At 39.4% G+C, this 19,173-nt stretch overlaps 1 protein-coding gene across 1 annotated transcript in view; it reads right to left on the reverse strand.

The window, feature by feature from the left end:
• The window catches only part of LOC142351616 (uncharacterized), a 117,690-nt gene that overhangs the window by 67,179 nt on the left and 31,338 nt on the right, over window positions 1-19,173 (reverse strand). Inside the window, exons 12-17 of the mRNA XM_075403754.1 lie at window positions 4,607-4,678; window positions 4,118-4,141; window positions 3,445-3,726; window positions 722-967; window positions 177-233; window positions 19-96 (exon numbers count right to left, since the gene is read on the reverse strand). Of these exons, the coding sequence (XP_075259869.1) occupies window positions 19-96; window positions 177-233; window positions 722-967; window positions 3,445-3,726; window positions 4,118-4,141; window positions 4,607-4,678 (759 nt within the window). The remainder of the gene's footprint in view (window positions 1-18; window positions 97-176; window positions 234-721; window positions 968-3,444; window positions 3,727-4,117; window positions 4,142-4,606; window positions 4,679-19,173) is intronic.

The raw sequence follows: 19,173 nt of genomic DNA on the forward strand, positions 1-19,173 counted from the left end.
AAATGTGGATATTCCTACCTTTGGTGACTCATCCGAGGAACTGATCTTGCGTTTAGAGCTGGCAAATTGGTCATACGAGAAGTCTCCGGCAATGTCCTAAACAAACAAATGGGCTTAATTTTGCTTACTTCAGCGATGCCAGGGCTGAACCTAATTATAAATTTTAAATTTGTAACCTGCATTTTGGCGTCTAGCTTGTTCGCAACCGCATCCAAATTCTTGGCTCGTTGTTCCTGGAAAAAATAGAAATTACTTGGCTTGAGTTTCAATTGTGACGTCATTTTTTTGGTTCACAAAATGCGTATATATGATCATATGAGATCCAACGGTTATCTGATATCGGTTTCAACGCCCTTGACCTTGTCAGAACTTGTAGAAACTTCTGGAATATTCTGAATTCAAGATCATGCACGACTCTTGCTATTACAGTTCGGACGCTTATCTTGCAAGATCTTGCGAGAGAACCATTCGATTATGAACTGGGGTAGTCAATTCGCTCTATAAAACAAGCATCCGACTTCGTTATTCATGTGAACGAATTTAATTTTCACGCGATTATTATTTTTTCATGCACGCTTCAACTTAAATTCAGTATTGTATAAACGTTTTTATTTTGTTCACTAGCAATCTCTCTAAATTTACTTGCCTCTTATAAATGCCAATTTAGACCTGACACAGCTTAAAATGAAAAAAAAGCTTTGAGAAATTTTTTATTACTCACGGCTTGGGCAAGTTGAATTTCATTCAATTCTTTCTGCTGTTTGAGAACATCTTCCGCATCTACACTAATATCAGCTTCAACATCCTTGACGTCATCAGAAGTCGTAGAAACTTCTGGAATATTCTGAATTCCACCCTGGGGCTTTTTCTTTTCAAAAAGTGTATCTGGCACTTGGATGTTTCTGGGTTTCCTCGGGGTGAAGAACACGTTGCCCCCACTTACTTCTGTCGAGTAGCGACCCAGATCCTTGTTTGTGGGAAAAGTTATTATTAGTCAGGAAACAATTTGCTCGTTAGAAAGAACAATAAGTAGAAATATAAGATTACTAGAAAACAATTTGGTAACCAGAGATAACGAAAACAGCACTGATAAGAAACAAGACAACTACAGCTCTTTTTGAAAGATACCTAGCTCAAAATATGCCTAGGATAGGCGGTCAAAAAGTGTTTTTGCTCCGATGTTAACCTTGCAAGATTTCAGATAAAAATCTTGCAAGTTCATGCGTATTTTGCAGGATCATTCAAGATTTAAATCGAGTCTAGACTAGAGGGGATATCACTAGATAGCATACGAGAGATCTCTAGTTATGTCCTAAGTGAATAATCATATTGGATAATATTAGTTCAAGTTTGAATATCAGTTTCAAACAGAAAGCAAACAGTTATCATGGAGGAGGAGTAGGGGGGGGGGGGGGGGGGTGTTGGTAGGAGCATTTGGCGACTACACACCCAAGATTCTTCATCTCTAATGTCGAAAGGAGGACCTATTTCATCCTCTGTGTACTAAAAAGACATGCACACCTAACTAGATTTAGAATTGGAGTCAATTGAGTTAGAGGGTACGCAAAAGAAACTCAGTTATTTTTAAAAAGCAGTGTTTTATTCGGAAGAAAGCTGTGGCAATTTTTATCTTAGAGAGTTGATAAGATTAATAGTTGCTTTCACGATTTCTAGTTGATCTCTTCCGTTGTTTTTTGGGCTACCGATTGGGTTCACAGACTTTCAATTGCAGCGAAAGTTTTTCAATTGATACCAATTTGCCAATGTTTGTGAATCTTAAAAACATAAACCGACTAACGTCGGATGAATTGCTCTTGAACGATAAGCGGGGCAATTTAATTCATATGAGAAGTTTTGTTATGGTTGCAGAAATCTTGAGTCAAGAATGCTTCACACCAACAAACCCCAGAAGAACGGTCTGACATCCTAACCACTCAGCTAGAAAGATATTGCTTCTACGTCGCTCACAATCGCTTCTGTATTATTAACAAACATCATTTCAGAAAGAGAGCAACTTAAATCATTCGAAAGTAAAAAAAACGCACTCGTGAAACATTCACTTCAGAGATCAGAGAATGGTCTAGAACAAACGCACAAAATTTTTCGCAACGATCAAGCAAATATTTGCTTAAAAAGACAGACACATTACAATAATAGCCTCATACTACATTCAAGAGCAATTAATAAATACATGGCTTGAACCATAAGTTAAGCAACTGGGCTCTCTTTTTTCAACGCAAACATAAAAGATCATCATTATAAACGAAAGGCTCCCCTCATTTAAATAATGAAAATAATGAAATCACAAGACTTCACATAAAATCAGTGATCTGTTATATTTCATTTGTTTTGTTTCCTAAATTTTCAATTTCTCCCCAGTAACGCGCGTTGGTAGGGAACTCCATGATGCTGATTTTTGAAAAAAAAAGAGTGGAAAAGCTTCAAATATTAGTAGAAGATTTAAGGGGTTTTCATAATTATAACATTTAAAACAATTATAGGCCCAATTTATGTATTGATAATTAAATTGTCAGTTTGGCTAGAAAACTTCGAAAAAAAGAATCCAAACAATTTGAAAAAAACTCATGGTATATGAATCTGAATTTTGATAAGATAACAAGAACAAGTAGTATATTGGTCGTGTCTCGTAGACAAACATTCAGATGACTTGCTGATGTCTTCCACAAAAAACAACCAAGGCAGAAAAATTTTAAATATTATACATTTTGAGAGAACTAAGCTCTTGTTCACGCTTTTTTTCCGGCCCTTGTTGCTCGTACACAACGGTTTGCTTGAGATCAGACAAAATTTTTCAATTCGCTCGTTAAAAATGCAAAACATAACAGCTAAATGAAAGCTCGTACGGATTTTCATATTAGAGACGAGCGAACTAGCTCTCATTGTTTCTTGGGATATTTACAGTAAAATGCTTCATTTTTTCTGAAACAAATACAATTTGTGATATATACTAAAATTTCTCAATATTTTGCTCTGCTTTGAGTATAATTGCATCTAGCTCGTTCTGCCGAGATTTTCATCGCTATTTTAAGCAGAAATATCACATCGATATCTTGGGCTACATTAGGTAGCTGGGGGTCAGGGCTCTATACTCATACATATAAAAAGTCTCAACCCAGCGAAAGAGTTTATCAGCCAGTATACAGCCTGGAAAGTCTGATCAAGGCCGCATCCAAACGCTGCGCGGTTTCTGATAAAGGTCTGATCCAGAACCTACACAGCCTTATGTGTTGTAACGTTAGTAACGGTTATACGTTACATAACAACACATAATTTGTTACGGGGAGTCGTTAAAACTGGTCGGAGGGTGGGGGAGCAGAATAGATCCGATGTTTCTAATTTGCGACATCCAGCTAGAAAAGTCTATAGATAGAAAAGACAGCAAGAGTTTCTACTTTCTTCTGGCTATCTATCTAACGTTAGAACCTGGTCATTACTGCTCTGTTTCAAGTACAAAGTAGAGGTCAAAGTGCTGGCGTTTCGTTTGTAAGGCGACACAGTCTGAGTTGAACTAGCTATCCTCAATTTGACCTCTAGACTACACTGAACAGCCTTTGTCACGAGTAACTTGAACTTGTTTTCAGTGACAGTTGGCAAATTCTGATTGGCTGCCGATTTTTCAGTTTGTTCATTCATTGGTTCTTCCGGCAAAGTTGTAGCTGCTCGCGGCAGCGTAAATTCATTTTCATCTTTTGAATCGGCGAAACGCTTCAGCCGCAAAATTAGCAGAAATGATTATCAGTGATTTTAGGCATCGACAGACGGCTAGCGAAAACGTTCCTGTAATTTCTCTGGAAAAAAAAGCTCTAATTCGATCATTTGCGGATAACATGTTTTAGCTTCTCAAATTTTTGCTGCTTCAAATACTCCTCAATAGGGTATTAAATAATGGATTAATTGTTTTGTTTTACCATTATAGGGTCCTTCCCATTATAGGCCCCCCAGTTTAGTGGACATTTAAACGTAGAGCCCATCCAATACCGTAGGGGGAGGCTTAATTACAGCCCATCCATGGGGGGGCTTCATTTCGTAGGGGTTAAGATCTATAATGGCAAAAACCATTGAGGGAGCCGAGGGGGTGTACAAATAAAAAACTTACCACTTTCTTGTTTTTCAGCAGATCCTGAAAACAGACGAAAAATTTACATTTTTTCAATTACAAAAACTTAAAAAATTATAAAAATTTTTACAATTATAATGCACAGAATGTGATGCGCCGCTGAAATCTTCAGTCAGAAGATAATGAATGGTCATGCCTTTCCTTTTATACTGTGATAGCGAAAAAACTTGAAAAGTGATGTGATGACTAAACACTACTGTGAACAAATAGACTGAATAGAATACCTTGTATTTGGGGTTTCGTATAAGTGCCTATATACATATAAATCATAGCTAAAATGTTTAGATTCGTCGTTTCTTCTACCCAACAAAATACATAAATTTTAAAACCGAATTTTCATAATGTATTTTTGTGTTATTTTTCAGTCCTTTGCGTTAGTTGACCGAAAAAAAAACAAGCTTCGTTTCTTGCAAAAATGGCCCACCATAGTAAGTCAGTAAAACTTGTATTCGCTGAAACAGTACTGACCAGTTCTTCGCTCATGGTTTTCGCTTCAGCTTGGAGCTGTTCAAACCTCTCTCTGGTCTCGTCCAATTCGCTCTGAAACAGTACTGAGTTTGTGAAAGTCATAGTTTAAAGTATTCTTCTCAGTTCGCAATTTGCTTCCAATAAAGAATTGAACAAGGACATGAAAGGTACAATAATTGAAGAGGGCGCCAAGCTTTGCGAATGTGAAAGAAAAGTGCCAATTTTGGAACTTAGGTCCTAGAGCATTTCAGGCCACAGCCAAGCCAGTAGATTTTAATTTTAATAAAGACTCCATACTGAAAAATCTTATCTCAAAAACTTAGATATTCATAGAAAAAACCTAGATCAAAAACCTAGATTTTCAAATGAATATTTAATCTCCGTAAATTTTTTGTTCAAATTTTGGACTGCAAACACAATTTTTTTCCAAAATGCAAGCTAAGAAGTTAGTCCGATAAAGATGCAGCTGTACTGAGCGTTTTCAAATGTCAAAGTTCAAAATTGAACCAAGCAGTTATCAGGAAAAAATGGTATTCATGTACCTGCTTCGAATTTTTCGAACGCTTAAAAAAATATAGAAAAATTAAATAATAAAATTTGCCTGCTAAAATAACCAATGCCCCAACTCCCATTAAATTCGTTTCCTTCGATCTCGCCTCTCAATCGTCTAATTACAAGTATAGCATGAAAATAATTTTTTGTAAAGTTGTTTCTAGTTCCTGGTAATACTGTGATTGAATCCCAAATAATCAGCAGTCTTTTCAATCCTTACAAAAGTTGACTTTTGAAGGTTATTAACAGTCCAGTCGAAGAAGCGGAGACATTTTACTGTTCGTTTGAAATAGAATAAAAAACATTTTGTTACTTTGGTCAAATTTTTGAACCTGTCCTGTGTCCTAAGAAATATACCTCTCAAAGCGATTCTAATTTTTTTTCACTCAGTAAAACTGCTATTTAAAAACAGCATTTTATGAACTTGGGTTGCATAATAAAAATTTATCAAATTAATTTTTCATCAAAGTTTTTCAAAGATTCAAACGTTTTTCAAAAGGTTCCGAAGCCTTCAAAATTTTTTGTTTTGAAATTAAGTTTAACCAGAGTTCAACCCATAAGCAAATTAAGGTCATTTGTAAACGGTTTGAAATCTGTATAAATTTGATAATGTGTGTTTTTCAATGGCCCTTGGAAAATTGGTCATTTGTTCAGGAAACCTATTGGTTCAGAAAATGATAGATGTTGCCAACAATTCCAGTCCAAATGTTGTTTCTGTATGAAATTTTTATTTTTGATCTAAAACTTTGAGAGGCTTGAGCTTGAAGTTTGCTAAAATTTTTGGTGTCTCGCTTTTTCACCCTTATTTATTTAACCTCGTATCTTTTAACCCCGATTTATTCACCCCTCTATCATTTAACCCCTCTATCATTTCAACCCGATTTTAATCTTTTATATAGTAAGGGCTATTAAATTAGCAATATAATCATTTGGCCAAGCCTCGCGGGCTATGGTCATGCCTCAGCCGCCCGTGGGACTTGATCTGAAACTATCACAACCGAACACGGGATTACGCTTTCCACTTAATTACAAAACATGCCTTTATCGTCGACTGCTAATTTGTGGCATGAAATGATAGCAGGGGTGTAACGATATAGAGGTTAAATGACAAAAGTGTTAAATGATATTGGGTTAAAATATGAGGGGTTAAACGAATCGGGGTGAAAAAAAGTCGAACCAAAATTTTCACAATCAAATATTCACATGTAGTTAATTGAACAGCTTTTTGAAAGAATGTTTATGTTAAGGAAACCCAACTTGTTTTTTATTATATTATTTCTATCGATAAAATGAAGTTATTTGACCACTCAGAAGGCCGTGACACAATGTTCCCAACGAATGCTTTTTTTCTTAAATTGACTTAAAAAGTTCAATTTAATATTGTTCAAACGATATTTCCATCCAAATGCATAGTTGAAAACCTGCGAAGCATAAACTTTGTCAGAAGAGGTTGTAATACGGACCAGGTACCCTAAAGTTTGCAGCGGGAATCTAGGGAAAAATAGGGTTAACGAAGAACCCATGAGCTAAATTGGAATTTGCGTACGAAATGAAGAAAGTTTATTCGAAATGTTCAATCCTCTTGCTAGGGCCTTCTTGTTAAATGGCAACTAAAGCCAAATTAAATTTGAAAATGCTATTTAAATCCCTTTCAGTTTTCAAATAGCAAATAAAACTATGAAGTGACCGCGTAAAACTATTATGAAATGAGGGAGAAAGATGTACCAATAATCCTTTCTCAAATATGAAAAGCTCTAAGATGATTTCGATTATATTAATCTGTTTTTTTTTGCATTCAGCTATGTAAATCTGTGATTATTATTATAATCAGAAGGTTCGAAACTTACGTAGCAATTTTTATAAATTAACTAACATAGTAAAATTTGAAATTTTCAACCATCATTTTGAGTTTTGTTCACATAACAGCTTGAGGGTGCTTTTATTTGGGTGCATTTATTTACAAATGGCAGGCGATGAAGTCTCCTGTGAATTGATATGATAAATTGCGAATATTTTATATTTCACACAACTACAATGCAAGCAAGAATCTAAAAAAATTAGTTGATTACCTGTCAAATATGATAGTTCGTATTTATGGATGAAGTTGATTAAATGGAACTTATTTTGAAAATATGGATCTTTTCAACCATCGCCTTCCCCATTGCAAAAGGGGAGACAATTGTTGAATGGAATTTACTGACCCCCAATTAGAACTTATCTGAACTGTAGGCATTTATGCCAATCTTGAGTATTAGGCAACATAACATAGAGTATAGTTTTTAAGTGGGACGGGTAAATCTTTATTATAGGTACCAATGAGGGGATTTTAATTGAAGATCGGAAACTACTATTTAACTTTATGTCATTTTAGACACTGTTTGAAAGTTTGCTTGCGTTGTAACTGTTATACACGATAATGTATTTCTACTCACCGATTTGACGTTGAATCTCAGGATTTGGTTGAACTTTAAAACACGTCAAATTAGAAATCAAATTGTACACATGATAGAAATATCAGTTTAAATGTGAAAATATTCAGTTAACCAAATAATTTTAAAAAGTGTTGAACAGATGATAGAACCTCACCGTGTTTCGGCATTTGATCAATTGTTGATCCGTGTTTTGCTAAATCCATATTGTATTTTTTAAGCAGTTATTTACCATTATTTTTTTTGCATGAACACTGAAACTCTCATTCTCTTTTCTCAATGGCAAAATACCAAATGTGCCAAAAAACTCAAAGTTATTTTGCCTTAGTTAATCTTAATATACAAAAAACCATTTTCTTTTAATTTCGTAGATAATATTCGGAGAAAAAAGCAGGCATCAAGTCATAAGTGAGATCAAGTAACTTAGAGGAATCATACTTTTCTTCAAAAACACAGGTAAAATACCTGTAAACAACATTAACCAACTTGAAACATTAGGTAAATTTGCCTTTCATGAACTGTCCAAAATCGGACTTCAAAATAATTGAAAAACAACTCAAATTTTTAGGGAGCACCTCCTTAATTTTTGTTTCAGCTCTTTGTTCCGTAAAAGTTTGCTTCTAGCATGTTTGTCTGTTAACAAGTAAATAGATTTTTAGCGAGAGATTATTTTCCAATCAGAAACGAGTATTTCTAAGCAATTTAAATACGCATAGTAATCGTTTCAATTTACGTAGAAAGCTCGGAAAAAGTTCGTATAACCTAATTTTAAGTAAATATAACCACGATATGTACGGATTAAGGTGGTTTTCGGCTTAATATTTTTAGGTTCTCTAGACGATTTTTGATCGACTATGAACTGATTCTGACGTCAATGACATCAGACGAAAAACCAGTAAAAGAGCATCAAAAACCTTGCCGTCTAAAATCTCACTTGTTGCTATGTACGTAACAATCTTAATACGTTGCTATCATCGATGAGCTTATATGTTGCTTTATATAAACGAAAATAAAACGTTGCTGTATACATTATTATGAATTGAATCCTTAACGAAAGACTGTTTTATCAGCTTTATTTTGGAGCCGCAACCCAATCTACCAGACCGTCGGTTTAACAAGAGCAATGACTTCACATCTGTAGCTATACGATTTAGCCAAGCAGTTATCAGGTGAAAGCAAAGGTGACAGCGAGTGAAGCGTTAAAATAGGCAAACTTGAGCAGTCGGAAATTCGGGGCGATGAACAACGGATCATTCAAAAAGAACAAATTGATCTTCATTAACCGTCATCCAAATCAAGACACGAATTTGAGCTATTTGTTATCATGCCAATTTGCCACCAACAAGCGTGGAGAAACTCAGCCAACTAGGTGATAGATGCTTTGAAGGTTCTCAGATGCTGGCTGACGGTTATGTGTACTAATGATTGTGACAGTGTCATCAGTAAGTGGAGAATTGAAAACGACTTCCAACAACAACCCTTGTTTACAGCAAGGCCATTTCCCCAAAGTGTCTAAACTTGATCTCAAAACACCGAAACCTTGCCACGAACTTCACCCTGAAAATTCACCAACAAAACTGTAAGACAGAACATCTAAACTTTAAAAAAAAATTATCATAATTCAATATGTTTATATTTGATTTAGACGGCAAAGAAACCCAACCCATGAACTTTTGGTTTTAAAAGGGGTAATCAAATCAACAGTATTGGATAACTGGTCACCAATAACTCTCACACTTGTATTTTTGAGTCGAAAAAACATCAGTTTTGAAAATTTTTGGTCGAATTGTCAAAAATTTGTAAAAAGTGATCAAGTCGGTTCGTATATCAAAAAATACCTCTGATATAGAGAAAATAGAGAAAACATTATGCTAAATTGTTTAAATTTGAAAAATTTTGTTCAATTTGATGCAATTCTAAAAACTTTAGAAAATCAATACCGAAAATTGATACACCGTATTTTCGAGCCTAAATCCGTCCAGTTTACTGGATTACCGTTCCGTAATCAAGAATTTGCAGAAAAAATTGACCAAAATTCTGAAAAAATGGACAAAAGCTAAAAATTTTGACAAATTCGTCAAAATTATGATTTCTCAACCAGAAGGTTCGTCAATTGAGTGAAACTCAATACACACAAACAATCTGTGAAAAAGTTCACAACCTCCCGCTTACAAAAAATATCGAATTCGCATAATTTTTCTCGTCGCTCGATTAAGTAACGTTTCGTACGCGTCCTTTTTTTGTCCTTTCACTCGTCAATTGCCCCTGTTTTGTTTTCTTTTCAATAACGTCGCTCTCCCAAAACCTTGCTTTTCGTTTCTCGTCAACTTTTCCGGATTTCGATGTAGTATGTTGTCATATATGATGATGTATGTTGTGTTTCAGTATGTTGATTAAGCTAGTATGCTGGTTAGTTGCTTTTCCTTGTTGCTTTCTAGGGTGTGACTTAAGTTTGTTCCAGAGTTACGGCTAGTTGGTTCATGGACTTTTCCAACTCACTAATTTACTAGCACCCCGGTTGTAGTATATTGATTTTTGCTGCTGTATGTTTGCGTGTAACTTTTTGATTGTTAGTTGGTTTGGGTTTTTGCCTTCTAGGGTGGGACTTAAGTTTATTCTGGAGTTATGGCTAGATTGTTTCTTCACTTTTCCAGCTTTCATAGACTGCAAAAGCGCTGCATATTAATTAACTTTTGCTGTAGTTGGTTTAATATTATTGGTATGCTGATTGGTTGTTTAGGTTTGATTAATGCTAGGGTGTGACTTAAGTTTATTCTGGAGTTACGGCTAGTAAATTTGTTGCTCTTTTCATCCATTTAGTATACTCCTGCTTTGCCGCAAATTAGTTCGTTATTTGTATATATTAAGCCCCATAATGACTTGTGCTAGTTTGCCTCTTGCAGTAGCATCTCTCCTCCTTCCTAGGGTGTGAATTAAGTTTATTCTGGAGTTACGGCTAGTTTGTTTGGTTGAGTTTGTTGCTGTAGTCTGCTAGCATAGTACTTCCCGACCTCCCCGCTTGTTGCTTATTCGTCTCCCGCCCGTTCCTTTCCGTATTTCCGTTTCGTTGCGCGCTACTCGCTCAACGCCTCCGTTCTGTCCGTCTCGTTTCCCGTTTCTTCGTGCGTCGCTCGTTCAGCGTTTCCGTCCCGTCCGTTGCGTTACCCGTTTACTACCCGCGTTTTCTCCAGTTCTGTTCCGTTCCCTGTTGCGTTGCAAGCCGTTCGCCCGTCCTTTCCGCCCCGTCCGCTTCGTTTCCCGTTTCGTCGTGCTTCTTCCACCCAGTCCTCTTTCCCCGGTTGCCTGTATTCCTGTTTTGTTTCACGTTGCTTTCAAGCACGTTAGACGCCCTCTCCACTTTGTTACTCACTTTCGCCGAGTAATTCATTACTCGGTAACTTCTTTTCTGCTCTTCGACGTCTTGATTATCAAGTCATCGTCATTTGGGTTCGGTATAACCCTCATTCCACGTGTTTGGTTGAAAGTTACTCTACATTGATAAATTAGCCATTTCAATATCATGGCCGAACAGCAAGAGAAATTGAAAAAGCTCTTTAATGCAAGATCTAATCTAGAATCTGAGTTATGTAACATCCATAAGGACATCACAGATGCCATAGATCGTCAAGACAGGAGGGTTAAAGTTGAACGCTTGGTTTCTAAGTTGAAGGATGTTTTCAGTAAACTAGTGCAGAAGAATGAAGAACTATTTGACTTAGCCAGTAAAGTGGAGAACCCAGATTCAATTTACCCTGTCCTTGAGCAATGGTTGCATGATGTAACCAAGAACAATGGTAAATTCTTGCTTGCGGCTAGAAGCTATATTGACTCAGTTGCTGACCGAGACACCGTATGTGAGGGCGTTAATCCTCAAGGGCAATCTAAGAGAAGTTCACGCCAAACAACAACATCAATGTCTAGCCAGCGTAAATATGAATTTCTAATGGCAAAACTAAAACGCGAAGAGGCCGAGAAACAAGAACAAGCTGCCATGCGCCTCGCTAAGCAAAAACACGAAATTGCCATGAGGAAGAAGGAGCTTGAAATACAAATGGAGCAGATGGCACTTCAAGAATTAGAGGAAGACCACCGCCAGCGTGTTGCCGCAGCTAAATTAGATGAGGCTGAATTAATGGATAACCATTCATTGTTTAGTCACCACTCAAGTGAACTGAATTTGCTTAAAGATAGGGGATCAGATAGAAGTCAGAGACTTGTTCAGGATTGTGTAAATTCTTTTCCAACACGTAATTCATTGACTGCTGCAAGTGAGTTAATTTTTTCTCGTCTTGGTTCAGCAACCGCTGACCCTCCTGTTCAAAATACTGCCCCTAGTAATCTTCCAGAAAACACAAGTAATGTTGCCGATAACTTAAATCATCTTGAAATGCTTTCTCAGTACACACGGCCAGAAGTTGCAATTTCTGTTGCCCAGCAGGAAGCTTTGTATCGGGAATATCTCCAGGCTCAACTGCAGCAATCACTCAGTGATCGAAGGGTCGAGCAGGCCGACAGTCCTTCAGGAAGTGGTAAGGTGAACCCAGTGAACCAAGTACCAGTCCACGTACAAAATGTCGCACTCCCACCACTTCAGCCACCAACGCAACCTCCCCGGCCACCGACACCCGTTATGGCACCAACTAACTCCATTTTTGTACCTGATCTTTCAACCAACCCACAAGTAAATCAATTCTTGGGTCCAAAAAGCTCCAGTGTGCCTTGTCAATTACATTTGTCGATGCCTCATGTTCCGCAACAACAGAGTCCACCTCAAAGCAATATTCCACACCAAACACAAGTCCCTATTGCCCATTCCTCGCATAATGTACCTCCACTTCTAAACCCACTCTTGAACCCGCCTCCTGTATTCCCGTCTCAACAATTATATAATCTTCAGCCTCCCATGGTTCCGTCGCCCATTCCAGCGAGCGCAACAGCATACTTACCCGTCCCCAACATTCCAAAACAAAACCTTGTCCATTCACCTCAAACCCGCCTGGTACCGTGTCCTAGAGCACAAAGACCTCCCTAGAACTGTAACCTTGATCTAAACTTGAGGAGTTTTCCTCAGAATAAACCCCAAACGTAAACCAGGCGACAAATAATGCTACCGTCTATAAAAATGTTCAACCGTACCTACCCCCAAGCACAGCTAACCCCGCTATCAGCCATCCCATCTTGCAAATGAGTTCACAACATAATCCAAATAGCAACTACGCAGCAACTTGTAGCATCCCGGTTAACCCCTTTAGTACAACTACTAACATCGCACCACCCTTTGTCACGCCGGTTATAGATCCAACATACGGGCATACTGCTCCGATACCATTGTGCTGGGGTGGCCCACCGCATCCCACGCCTCCAGCGCCAGCATCCGAAACTGCAAGTTTGATTAAGGCATTCACTGACGCCTTATCTAGCAAGAGGAATGACCCACTACCCGAGTGGAAGTTGTCCCAATACAATGGGGATCCCCTACAGTGGCACGAATGGTATGGTCAATTTAAAAGCGCATTTAAAATTGACATACCTTAAGACCCTCGTAACAGGTAAAGCTATAACAGCTATAGCTGAGTTCGCCTACTGCGGCGCAATGTACAAAGACGAACTGAGGACCTTAGAACGTAAATTTGGCCAACCACAGGCAGTTGTAAGTGCACATTTGGACAAACTCAACAGCTTTCCACCACTGAAGATGCACAATAGCGATAACATCATTAACTACTCGGGGTGCATTTCAAGTCTTGTCGGGGTATTTAAATCGCTGTCATATGATTCGGATTTAAAGAGTGCTGCGCTTCTCAACACTGCCGTACAGAAGCTACCACCCAACATGAAGGAGTCTTGGTCACTCTTCACGGTCAAAAAGCATTGGGTGAAACCTAACCTTCTCGATTTCAACGATTGGTTGAAAGAGAAGGCCGAAGCGCACGATTTAATGAAGAACACCGCAACTAAAGCAAGGACTGAGGATACCAACAACTCAGTAACAAGATCAAAAGTTGCTTCAAAGGCATTTGCTGCAAATACGCAACAGAAGAGTAACCTTAAGCCGCAACAGAGATCTCCGTCAACATCAATCTCTGGTTGCATTGTATGCAAAGGCAGCCACCGGTTGTGGGAATGCCGTGTCTTTAAGGAAAAGACCCCCACGCAGAGAGCCAAGGTCGTGGCTGAGGCAAAGCTCTGTTTCTCTTGTTTGCGTGATAAACACATGTTTAGACAATGCCTAAGTCCCCGTAAGTGTAGGAAAGATGGCTGCAACAGCTCCCATAACACCTTACTTCATGGAGCTGAAAGGGTTTTTCCAGCTAAACCCTCAACAAACAACAACATCGATACTTCGAAGTCGAACGCAGGTACTGGTAGGCCATCTACTGGTCAACAGCAACCAAGCAAAACAACCACTTTGTCTTCCGTGACGGATGTCAAAGGCCTCCTTCAGGTCACGGAACTGAAACTTATCAACTCTTCTGATACTAGTACTACGGCGTTGGTTTTATGCGATACCGCTTGCAGTAACTCTTGTGTGTCCAATAGTTTGCGGGGTACCGCATTAAAACTGACCGTCAAGGGTATAAACACGGAAGAACTCATAGACACAAAGGTGGTTCAATTGACTGTGAAAGACCAAGACTTCGAAGCATTTACTGTACGTCCCTACGTGAGGGAAACATTAAACGTAGCTTCCGACATCATTGACGTGAAGTCCCTGCAAGAAACGTACCCACATTTGGCAGTTCTAAATCCAGTAAGATATAATTATGGAGAAATTGAGATGATATTTGGACAGGATGTCTACCATGCCATCCGCCCGTTAGAGTATTTTTCAGCCGACGAAAAGTGCTCACCATTCACTGTCCGCTTGCCCATAGGTTGGGTTTTAAGTGGCCCACTCCCGTCAAGTTCAAGTTTAGTCTCCACGTGTTTCAAAGCCAATATTGAACAGGATTTTGAATTAGCTTGTCAGGTTAAATTTTGGTATGATATGGAATCGTACGGCGCGTTCAAGCAAGTTGACCCACGATCCGCAGCGGATGCTCGCGCTCTGGAAATACTTGAAACAACAACTTTCCATAACGGCCAAAGATACGATGTCGGTGTGTTATGGGCTGATGACAACATCCAGCTCCCGAATAACTACTTTTCATCACTGGTACAGCTCAAGTCTCTCGAAAAGCGGCTCTCGAGAGATACATCATTGAAAGAAAATTATGCTAATACCATCCGTGCAGACTTGGGAAATGGTTACTTGATTAGAGTCACTGATGCTCACAAGGTCGAGAAGCGGTCGAATAAAGAGTGGTACCTACCACATCATCCCGTAATCAATCCGAACAAACCGGGGAAAGTGCGTGGGGTATTAAATGGTGCAGCAAAGTTCCACGGTACTTCTTTGAATAAATTTTTGCTCACTGTCCCCGACCTGCTCCAAAACCTAATCCACGTACTACTTAGGTTCCGTCAACATCAATTCGCCGTGTCCGCAGATATCGAGGGTATGTTCCTCCAAGTGGGTGTCCCTGACCGTGACCAGCCACCACTGCGGGTGTTGTAGTGTATCAATACACGCGCCATATATTCGGTGCTAAAGATTCGCCCACATGCGCACGCACTGCCCGAGACAATGTTAATCAGTAACCGGAAGCAACCAAAGCCGTCCTAGAAAACTTCTACATGGACGATTACTTGGATTCGGTGGAGTCACATGAGAGGGCTCTCAAAAGATCGAAGGAGTTGGTGCATCTTCTCCATCTAGGTGGGTTCAAGCTTACTAAGTTTGTAAGCAATGTACCAAATCTGGCTGATCGAATTGATGGGCCAACTCAGTCTACCGAACCAAAAGTAATTGCCTCATCTAAGGAGGATTCTTCGCACGTGCTTGGGTTGAATTGGGATCACAACGATGATACTCTAGTTGAGAGGCGGGGTATCTCCAGTACAGTAACTAAGTCTTTAACACAACGCTTGGTATTGAGTCTAGTGTCTAAGGTGTTTGATCCCATCGGCCTAGTGGCACCATTTACTGTTGGTGCCCGATTGTTACTAAAGGACATCTGGCGTGTCAGCGGGCAGCACTGGGATGAAGAATTACCAAAAGACACTGTAGAAAAGTTCCTCGAATGGAGTGTAGAACTACCCAAGCTTGCCGAAATCACCATACCAAGAAGTTACTTTTCGGGAAACTTTAACCACCTGGAACTACACATGTTTGGGGATAGTTCCCAAGAGGTCTTCAGCGCTGTTGCATTTCTCCGAGCTCAAGTAAACACGTCTAGTGGGCCAAAAACAGAGCTTGCATGTGTCTTGGGTAAAGCTCGCGTAGCACCTATGAAGGTGATGACAATTCCAAAGCTAGAGCTGCAAGCTGCTTTACTGGCCGCTCGGTTGAAACAAGATATCTGTCGAGCCCTTACTGTGCATGTCAACAAAGTTTATATGTGGACTGACAGCACTACTGTCTTGCAGTGGCTCATCTCCACAAACAACCAGCCAATATTTGTTGCAAACCGCGTATGCGAGATTTTAGAACACACTAGCGTTGACGAATGGAACCACGTTGCCTCAAGCAATAATCCAGCAGATGCCGGTACTTTGGTATGTCCGCTGAGGTTTTGCAATCAAGTATCTGGGTGAGGGGTCCAGATTTCTTAAGAACCAATGAATTCCCGTTCGAACCACGCATCGAAGTAGTTAAAAACATCAAACTTGGTATAGTAACTAAGGAAACTGAGGAAACCAATACATCATTGGCCGCATCCGTAACCAAGTCAACTAAAGAACCGCCCCCGCAACTAATTCCCTTCGATAAGTACAGTTCTTATCAGAAGTTGCTACAGATAACAGCGCACGCACTCCGCTTGTTACCTTCTCACGAATGTTACCGTAATGCCGATGGTAGCATCTTAGACCCCACGGAGCTTGACGAAGCCGAGCGTCATCTCCAGTATCTTGTGCAAGGGGAGTAATTCAATGCAGAGAGAAAAATTCTCCTCGAAAACAAACCCGTTAAACGGAGTAGCCGCATTGCTCCGTTATCTCCCTTTATTGGGCCAAATCGTCTAATCCGATCGGCCGGCCGCATCAAACTGTTGGTCGAAGTTGACTTTGATGTAACACATCCTATCGTTCTTGACGCACGCCATGCATTTGTTAAGTTGTTCCTCAGGCACACCCACGTTAAACATCATCATCAAGGTATTGGCTACCTGAGGGCTAAAATGCAAGAACGTTATACCATCCTTAAGTTACGATCCTCACTGCGTTCAATTAAATCTAACTGCGTCACGTGCAGAATGTTCCGCGCTGCCACTATTCAACCCATTATGGCTGACCTCCCAGTAGAAAGACTCGCATACCAGTCTCCTCCTTTCACGAACACCGGGGTCGACTACTTCGGCCCGTTTTATATTACTGTACGTAGGACTACCGAGAAGAGGTGGGGTTTCCTCTTCACATGCTTAACTACTCGTGCCGTTCATGTCGAAATTGTTCCTTCCATGGACGCCAGTTCGTGTGTAATGGGAGTGGAGCGGTTCGTCTCCCGTCGGGGTACACCAGCCATTCTTTGGTCAGACAATGGCACTAACTTTGTTGGCGCGGAAAAAGAACTAAGCGAGAACATCGAAAAGTGGAACGCCACCAACATCGCCGTGGAACTTGCCCACAAAGGCATCAAGTGGAGGTTCAACCCGCCCAGTGCGCCAAACCAGTGCGCGTACTTTACACAATCCTTGGAACACGTCGCCTCACAGATGAGGTTTTAAGTACCACTTTTTTGTCTGGTCGAACATGCACTTAATTCACGTCCGTTAACGCCCGTAAGCGCCGACCCGTCCGACCTAGGCGCATTAACACCTAAGCACTTTCTCCTCGGTAACCAAGCACGTAGTCTTCCTTCCGTCATTGGTGTGGATGAGTTTGATCACCGTAAGCGTTACGCCCGCGCGCAGTCTTACGCTAACGCTATTTGGTCTCGTTGGATCAAAGAATACGTACCGGCGCTGAACCGACGTTCCAATGGCAGACGCCTGCCGAGCATCACCTTAAGACCGGTGTCTTGGTTTGGGTAGTTGAAGAGACTAACCCGAGGGATTACTACCCCACTGCTCGGATCACTGAACTCCGTTACGGTTCCGACAGCGTCGCACGCTCGGCCGTATTGCGCACGTCCTCCGGATCGCTCGTTCGCCCGCTTGTAAAATTAGTACCCATCCTCCCAGCATCATTTTCTGGGCCGGAGGATGTTAACAAGTAAATAGATTTAAAGCGAGAGATTATTATCCAATCAGAAACGAGTATTTCTAAGCAATTTAAATACGCATAGTAATCGTTTCAGTTTACGTAGAAAGCTCGGAAAAACTTCGTGTAACCTAATTTTAAGTAAATATAACCACGATATGAACGGATTAAGTGGTTTTCGGCTTAATATTTTTAGGTTCTCTAGACGATTTTTGATCAATTATGAACTGATTCTGACGTCAATGACATCAGACAACAAACCAGTAAAAGAGCATCAAAAACCTTGCCGTCTAAAATCTCACTTGTTGCTATGTACGTTACAATCTTAATACGTTGCTATCATCGATGAGTTTATATGTTGCTTTATATTAACGAAATTAAAAAGTTGCTTTATACGTTATTATGAATTGAATCCTTAACGAAAGACTGTTTTATCAGCTTTATTGTCAGAATATATTGAAGAAAGTGTGTCCCTTTTTTGTTTTTTTTTGCGGTTGGGGGTTCTTTAATTTTGCTAATCATCAAGGGCACATGAAAAAATTACGATTTTGTTGTTGTTTTAGATACAGCCTGTGATCTATTTTTCAAATAATTACAAAGTTTAAGTAATTGTTTGAAAACGAAATTTGCTTCTCAACAATCAAACGCATATTTTCAAGGTGTGCTCTGAATAATGTTTTGCTTGCAATATCTGGAAGAAACACACGAAGCATCATTGAATGGTTTTTTTAAAATTATTCCAGATGGAATACAGCTGTAATATATTAAAGTAAAATTAGCGTGAACTAATAGAAAATATTGGTTTTTTTACAACACCAAGGTAAAATAATTCTTAATGAACACTAAACCCTAAACGTTAGCTTTTTATGATTATTTCTTAGAATATTTCGAGCACCATTTTAATAGCTGATGATTTTCAAAATCTAAGCATAAAGATTTAAAAACCCATACGTGCGTCTACCGCTACCTAATGCCTACCGTTTATCTACGCGTGTCTACCATTTTAGTAAATAATTGTGACCAGATTTTACTTTTCCTATCTTAGTACATTTTACGAGTAAAACGAACTAACAATCTTTGTAAATGAAAAAGTGGTGACCTCTACAAAAATTTCAGTCAGTGTTTTCGATTTTTAACTTGGAAGTTGAAAAATGGGATCTATTTGCCGTCACAGAACCGTCTTTGTTGTAACCCATTCTGAAAATGCCGTAACTTGATTTCACTTTCTTGGTGAGCGCACATTACGCTGTCATGTACTGGAAGAAGAAATCATTTTTTAAAGAAGCCGAATTCGCCTATTTGTGGTTTGGCTCGAGAAGTTACTAACTAGACAGCACAAAATAG

This window comes from Convolutriloba macropyga, chromosome 13, assembly GCF_964194025.1.
Source record: "Convolutriloba macropyga chromosome 13, txConMacr16.3, whole genome shotgun sequence".
In the NCBI taxonomy this organism is placed as follows: domain Eukaryota; kingdom Metazoa; phylum Xenacoelomorpha; order Acoela; family Convolutidae; genus Convolutriloba; species Convolutriloba macropyga.